We start from the raw sequence: 7941 nt of genomic DNA, 5'->3' as shown, positions 1-7941 counted from the left end.
ACGTAAATCCTTTTCAGCCTTTTTGTAAATCACCAAGTGCTTCCCAGAGAGGGTGTACAGCCTTCTCCCTGCCCTGCACTCCCACAAGTAGGATGTGACATCCCTCATTTCACTGAATTTGGGACTTGTTTTAAAGATTTTGACCAAGAAGTTCTGAGCTCAAAATGCTACTTAAATGTAAAAAGCCCCTGGCAGAGGCAAGGATGCGGTAAGCTTCTGAGGATTTTGGTAGTATTACGTGGTGCGTTATTACACAGAGAAAGGCGTCCTCTGGCCTATTTGAGTGTTAACCTTTTGCTGGACTAGTTAGTGTTTCTTTAGGTCATTTTAAATTGGTTTATGAGGCAAATGGAATTGATCTTGTTTGCTAGTTCAGCAAGGTGATATAAATTTAAATGTAAATTAGAGCAGTACTGGAAAATAAAGCATTTCTGGTCTTTTAGGCTGATTTTCTCTGTTCTTACTGAAAGGCAGTCTGTAGCCTTTGCATATGTCAGGCAGAATCTACCCTGTGGCAGGTAGCAGCCTGAGCCGACTGCCTGGTGACTCACCCCAGTGGTCTTCTCTTTCAGGTCACAAATAAACAGAAGAGAGAGCAACAGCGGCTGGAGAAGAAAAAACGACAGGAGGAAAGGCACCGTCACAAAGCCCTGGAGAGAAGTAGCCACAGGGACAACAACAGAAGTGAAGCGGATGCGAACACACAGGTCACCTTGGTGAAGACCTTTGCTGCTCTCAACATCTGACACCCTGGCCTCCTGGGAGTTAAATAAAAGCCGGTGGAAAATGGAGTGCTGCGGATCAGGCTTTCCAGTGAGGCCGTCTTTTTACAAAGTGAAACACAACCAAGAAAACCCACACCTAAGCTCGCACACAGAGTTAGTTTCTTTCAGGCTGCCTGTTTTTGGTTCAGTTTTGTCAGTGATGTGTTTTGTTTAATGAAAGTGCAGTGAAGCCATTCATACTGTGTTATACAAATACAAAATACTGAGTGTTAGAGGTGGATGAATAGGTCAGGAACAAACCTTTGAAGTGTGGCTTTATTTGCCCTAAAAATCGGAGTTCAGCGACCCTGAGATCTTTCCTTAACACTTGGGGTGAGTTTTGCTATAATCGTTTGTGAAGTAGTTTAGAGTAATTGTTAGAAAGTCAGAATGACAAGCTTCCTTGGTTTCACTTTCATTTTCAAACAGATATTAACATATAGAGTAATTTATAAATGATCTCCAACTCAGGAACCTGTGAGATTTAATTTTCTTCTAATCCAAGTTACTCAGAAAATAATTCAGGAATTGTTCTCCCAAAGGTGATATGAGGGTGTGGCCTGTAGTCAGGATGGAAATTAAAAAAACAAACAAACAAACTATACTTCTTTTCTTCCTGAGGCTGATGTCACTTCATATGGCTGCAGGTGCTGTTAGTTCATTTGCACTCAAGCCATATGATAAATGTACCTGACTGTTAATTGGGCCTGGGCATTTCTGGGAGGTTGACAGAATTGTCTGGTCTTTGGTTCTTATTTCCTGACAACAGGAAAATGGCGGGTTACCGCTTGTGATGCAGTTGGGAATTCTATAGAGCAGGGTCTGTAGTTGCAGAAGGACAACAGGGGATTCCTGGGGTTTTACCTAGGAGGAGAGTAAATAATTATTTGCTTTTATGGGAGGAGAAATCTGGAAGAATGTCAAAGGTTTTTCATGTTCACATGAAATAACTATTCTCTGTTATTCTAGAGTTAGAAAGATACCTTCAGAGAAATAAATATAATCTGACCTTATAGGTTGGTAAATGTTCTTAGTATTTTAGAAATGGAATCTCATAAAATGTTGCTTTTTTTAAAATTTAAGCCCTGTTGTTTCTTTTGATTTTGGGAAAACCCTCCAGCATTTGCCAGAAGTTGTCAGTAACTTAGGTTGGATAGCATGGAGAACATATTTTGGTTAAAGTCTTTGAATGACTCTATAGTTCTGAAATAGACAGATTTGGGCAGTGGAGAGATGGCATTCCAAAAACGGAATTAGGTGGACATGAACTATAGAGCTGTAATGTATGAGGTGATCTTGGGCAGTCTTTCCCTTTGGGGGACCTAATACTTGGGCAAAGAATATATGTTGAGTCAAAAGATAAATTATTAATTGTTTCCCCTACCCCTCAAATTTTAAAATTATAAAAATTTGGAGACAAGGGTAAAACTAAAAATGTTTCAGTGTGTATAGACATATCGGCCAGCAGGCCCTGGATTCATTGAATTGTCCAGCAGGCCATTTGCTTCCTACAGTTTTAATGATGATGCCTTTTGATTTTTTGTTTGTCTTTGTTGGCTTTCTGTGGATGGGGCATTGGTAGTCTGTTGAAATGGTTCCCAGGACATTGTGGTTTGGGCTTTTTCCTGGGTACATTACTTTGTAGTATTTAGTAGGTTTTAAAACCCACACATTTTTTCCATCTGCACATTGTGGGGTCCTAAGTTTGAGGCTCTAGTGCGGTACTCAGTCCAAACAAGTGAAGGCTGTCTGTGGCCTTCCTCTAAGGGAGTGCAGCCAGTGCTTCAGCATCTGTACTCTCTTGGCTTGCCACTCCGGGCAGATTCCTGACTGGCAGAGCTTTTCTGAGTGAACACTTTCCTGTCTGGTTTGTGCTGCTGCTTGAGTACAGAAGATCAGATCCTGTCTGATCAAGATGGTGTACCAGAAATTCAGATGTAGGATTCAGAAACAGAAGTAGTAGAACGGCGTTATTTACTTGGTTAATGAAGGTGGCCTTGAGCCTTGTTGCATTTTAGAAGGTGCTAAAAAGTTATTAAAGAATATTGGGAACATTTGTTTATAAATTACCTAATTCTGATAATAGCATTTCTGGGTATAATAACAGTGGTTTTAAAAACTAATCATATGTCTTTAGTAATTTTCTTTTATTACCATTTCATAGCTTTCCAGTTATAATTGGTCTGGGTTTAGTATGTTAATTATTAGGAATGAGGTACATGTAGCCAACTTCAATATCTTCTAGCCTGAGGGTTTGAATTTTGTTTTCACTGCTTCAGTCTCACTGCAGGGTGTAAGATAGATGGAATCCATATGCCTAGCTGCCTTAGTGGGCATGTGAAAATTCTTTCATTGATAGCCAAGTGGAGGTTGGCCATACTTGGGTATGTTTAGTCCTGGGGTGACTGTTGACAGTGACTGTTACCCTAGTGCAGTTACTCATGTGAACTCAATCTGTCTTAACCTCTGTGTTGCATCTTGGCTGATAGAGATTTCTATTACATGGAATTCCGTCTTGGTAGCTTATAGTGTGGCCAGGAGACGGGATAGAGCAGTGGTGTGTGCATAGCTACTTACTGGTCTTATAAACTGTATATAAAGGTTTTATGGATTTTAAAAGACTTTTTTATGAGTCAAAATAAAACTTTAGTGGCAACAGCTTTGAATTAGAGGGGTAGATCTATTAAAACAACCTAAAACCACAACTTCTAAATAATATAGTTGCCACCAGGAGATATTAGAAAGGTAGAATGTGTATAGGTAAATTTAGTTTTTCAATAATAGGAATGTACACTTTTAGGAGCAAAGTACGGTTGAGGAATTGTGGCAGAACGAGTTTACATGTTAAAGTTGTCTGTAGTTTCTCTTATAAGCTCTGAAAACACTTCCAAGGCCATTTTGGTTCTGAGGGCTTGTGAAGTGGAATCTCCCTTGCAGGGTAGCTGGAGCTGGGCTTGGAGGGAGCCTTTCTGCAGGTGATCCGTAAGGCCCTGCCCTTCTTCCCCAGGGACCTTGTACAATGTGAAACCATAGGATTGTGGGGGGCAGGAGGAGGGCATGTGAAGTCGGGCACAGAGCTGCTTGTGTCTGATGGCGACGAGGTGGACTTCAGCCCTGAAGCTTATAGTGAGTCCCTGTAGTCAATGTGCAATTTCTCTCATTCTGAGAAACTCTTTAGACTCTGCCTGGGTTTTACTGGGTCAACATAGAGCGCCGTCAGTTTACCTCTGAAATATCTGGTCAGCTAAAGGAAGCTTGGATTCCTTGTCAGTGTTGACTGAAAGCCACACTGATCAAAGGGTCTTTCCCGGGGGAAGAGAATGGAGCCTGCTGCTTTTAGTGTGTCGTTGGTGGCCCTCTCAGACTCTCCATTGGGTAAGTGCACAGCTCGTCACCTTTTTACCTCACGGCTCTGCCTTGCCATTTTGAATGTTTAGACTTGGAGTCCGATGCCTTTGTTCTGTTTGCCATTCATGTTACTTCCCGTTTCATTCAGCTCAGCTTTCCGAACAGGTGTTATTGATGCTCTGGGGCCTTTGACAGTTGTTCTGAGGTGATCTAGTAACGGCACTTTTTATAAGATGTGTTTCCCTGGCTCTAAAGTAAATTGTGTTTGTCCACTGATGTCACTGAATTGAAGATCCAGATGGCATGTTTAAAAATCTGCCATTACATATGAGAAAGGGGAAGTGCAGATATTAGGGAGCACCAGTCACCAAGTGCATGTTCAGTGTGTGACTCACTGTGTGCTGCTGAGCTGGGCTATAAGAAAGAGCTGTGCCTTGTGGGTGGCCCAGGTCTTTCCCGTCCCACAGTAAAATTCCCCTTCAACCTCACGCCCTTAACTGGTTCTTCTAAGTGGTCGCTCTCTGTAGTCTCTCTCTAACTGCCCTCATTAGGACTACTTCGTAGCGTGATGCCAGTGTTTCATATCTTTGCAGAATTTACTTGAGAAGCGGCTGGAACCAGTGTAAATAATCTAGAAGTCTGAATTTTGGCATGGTGAATTTATTTTCAGCAGGGCATCCCTGTGGCACAGAGCTGCTCCTGCTTGTGGCAGGTAGTGATCGCTGGACTAAACCACAGTCAGGCGCTAATCTGCACGTCAGCATCCCACAGGTCTCTCTTTCCAGCCGTCCGTGACAATCATTGGAGCTCAGTCACAGACCTCAGCTGGGGGGTTTCATCCCTTGGCAGGTCCCTTGAGTGATGCTGGTGAGAGGCTTCTCACATTTTCCCATTCCTGTGGTTCATTTTTCATGGCAGGAAGGGCCCGTGGCCTCCCTAGCTACCCTTCCAGCATCCTTCACCAGCACTAAGCTCAGAGGAAATTTGAAGAAAAGAGCCAGGTGTCAGACTTCACCCCTGCGTCTCCCCTTCTAATGCGGATGTGTTCGCGAGCATCATCCCCTTTACGAAGGCAGGTGTGTCTGTGGAGAAAGGGCCTTCTCTTTTTTCTATTTGCACTATACTTGTTCTAGCTTCAGTCTGGAGATATCTGAGACCTCCATGGGGTCATGATCCATAGACTCAGCAGGTGTTGCCTTATCTATGGAGCTTGATGGTGAGAAATGTGACCGTGGTCTGATGTTCATAGTTCCTTTCCCACATGTTGTTTCTTTCCACAGATTGCGTTCATCTGAACCATTTTATTTTTTATTTACCAAAGTACTGTACTTGGCTATTTGCAGTGTTTTCAAAACCAAATGTTTCTTTTTTTGTGTTTTTAATCTTCAATACTTGGTGCAATAGAAGCTGCAAAGATGTGCCACTTTATCTATGAAATGGAGTTTTGTATACCAATAAATTCTAGTTTAAAAACCAAGTTTCAGGTTGTTTGTATCACTCCGTGACCACCATCTGAGCGAGTGAGAGAGACTGAGAGAGTGTCCTGGGAGATATCTTTTTTAGAGACTTGTTTGTGGCAGATGTGTGCATGTGTCAGAGGTTCTAGTTGTGTTGCCTTTTGGGATCTGACTGAGCTTTAGTGAGTACAGCTGCCCTACACCCTGATGGAGCCATTCTGAAAGACTGAACGTTTAAGATTTCTGCATGATATCTAAGAGCATCTGTGATAATTTGAAATGGAAATTGTTTAAACGCGGACCAGTTTTTGTCAGCTGCTACCTTGAGGTGCCTCTAGAACGTTGTGGGTTGGTTTGACCCCATTCCAGGAGGAGGATCACATCCCTAGACAACGTGGACAACAGTGTCTGGGGCACTGACTCACAAAACAGGAAGGGGGAAGGGCGGCCATGGGAAATCGGAGGGAGGGGAAGCCCTCACTGCTTCCACACGATGACCCTGACTCAGCCGCCCTCTCCAGGTCCTAATGATTTTAGCCTTGGGACTCTCACTCTGTTCTTAACTTTGTCCTTGATAAGCAGTGTTCCGAATTAGCAATTTGGTACTTTGATACCAAAAGGGGCTACAATAAGATGGTTTCCTGAACAAAGAATATTCCAGCTACTGGCAAGGAAATTCTCCCACAGTTACTTAAAGTGTCTTCCTTTTGTGATTTTTTCTCAGTCCACAACTGAGAGGCCAATCATCTCTGGGTGGACAAACACTTCGATTCCTGATCCCATGAGGCCCAGATTCCAGAACCCAACTAAGCTGCTTTAAGAAAGATCCTACAATGGACTGCGGTGATGTCCCAATGTAGGTTCTTCCCCCACCCCACTAGAAAACTTTCATGGTCTCTAACTTAATTCCATTTCAGGGATTAGCTGGAGCCAGGTGACCACTTGCTAGGTGAGAGGGGCTTCCTGCCAGGGCAGTGGTTGCACTAATTGACTTGTCCTGTCTGGGAGATCGGCTGAGTCTTTAAGACAGGTGTTCTGAGGCCTTAACTACTTGCAGCCTTCGAGAAGCCTGGTTGAAAACCCAGGAGCTCTGAGTTACTCATCAGCCAGACAATACTACAAGCACCACCTTAAGGGCACACGAGCAAGTGTGTGGCTTGAGGCTTAGTCCTATTCATATGCCCTCTTCCAGTGTGGGTTTGGCTGGACTGTTGGATGAAATGGGCACTCTCAGACCACAGTGATGCAGAGATTAGAACTTTTGGTTGAAAAGGATCAAGACCAGTCCTGCCCACTGTTGGTGGAACTGCAAACTAATACAGCCTCTTTGGAAAGAAGTATGGAGAATCCTCGAAGAACTGAAAATAGATCCTCCATTTGATCCCTCAATCCCATTACTAGACATCTACCCAGAAGAAAAAAAAAATCAATTTATCATAAAGACATTTGTACTAGATGGTTTATCACAGCTCAATTTACAGTCACCAAGCTGTGGAAACAACTTGTGCCCATCAAGCCCAGGAAAGGATTCATAAACTGTGGTATATGTATACGATGGAATACTAGTCATCCATAAAAATGATGGAGACTTTGCATCTTTTGTGTTAACCTGGATGGAGTTGAGACACATTCTCAGTCAAGAATGAGAATGTGTATGAAACACAGTATCACAAGAAGGAAAGGCAAGTATCCAGTGTACTCAGTGTGAAGCCAGTGAACAATCTAAACATGCCCACAAAAGAGAAAAACTCAATTCAGGTTGTGGGGAGAGGGAGGGAGGGAGGAGGGATTGGTGTGTTCCCGCCTAATAGGTACAATGTAAGGGTATGTGGCACACCTGGGGGCAGGACACAACTACAACAGGAACTCTGCCTCACAAATGCAAACATTATAACCTAATTGTGCCTTCACATTAACCTGAAATTAAAAAAAAAAAAGACCAGTCCTACCACTTCTTGATTCTGATTTGGCAGAAGGAAACATTCTCCATCTCAGAGAAACTTACCTGAACCTCCCTATGGTAGAGGGACTTGGGTTTCTCAAGATAATTCAGTTTCTATTCAATTTATTCTTTTATCCAAATGTCTGAAAACACATCTGACATTTGCCGAAGATCTGGGTATGAGTCTTTTATTTCTGGGCCTTGAAAGTCATGAGTCTTACCCCCAAAAGCTTCCAGTCCTGGAAGGAAAGGGGACATAGAACTCTGATCCAGTGTACTCTGACACAGATCCCATGCCCTAAGGGAGATAGTGAAGAGAGAACTGTGAGTTCAGCAGAGAAATCAAAGAAGGCTGGCAGAGGAGGTGACATTGGACTAGGGCAGAGAGGACCAGAGGTAAGGGGCAAAGGCACTTGGGGCTGAAAGAGCG

General features: G+C 43.2%; 1 protein-coding gene across 1 annotated transcript in view; it reads left to right on the top strand.

Annotated features, from left to right (window-relative positions):
- OTUD3 (OTU deubiquitinase 3) overlaps positions 1-1738 on the top strand; it is a 36336-nt gene extending 34598 nt beyond the window's left edge. The window contains exon 7 of the mRNA XM_012801469.2: positions 573-1738. Within this exon, the coding sequence (XP_012656923.1) occupies positions 573-746 (174 nt within the window). The 3' untranslated portion in view covers positions 747-1738. The remainder of the gene's footprint in view (positions 1-572) is intronic.
- Positions 1739-7941: the final 6203 nt, after the last annotated feature.

This window comes from Otolemur garnettii, unplaced genomic scaffold (assembly GCF_000181295.1).
Source record: "Otolemur garnettii isolate 467f Iridium unplaced genomic scaffold, OtoGar3 scaffold00009, whole genome shotgun sequence".
NCBI classification, from domain to species: Eukaryota; Metazoa; Chordata; class Mammalia; order Primates; family Galagidae; genus Otolemur; species Otolemur garnettii.
The sequence above is the reverse complement of the archived record's forward strand: the minus strand, read 5'-3'. Positions and strand labels throughout refer to the sequence as shown.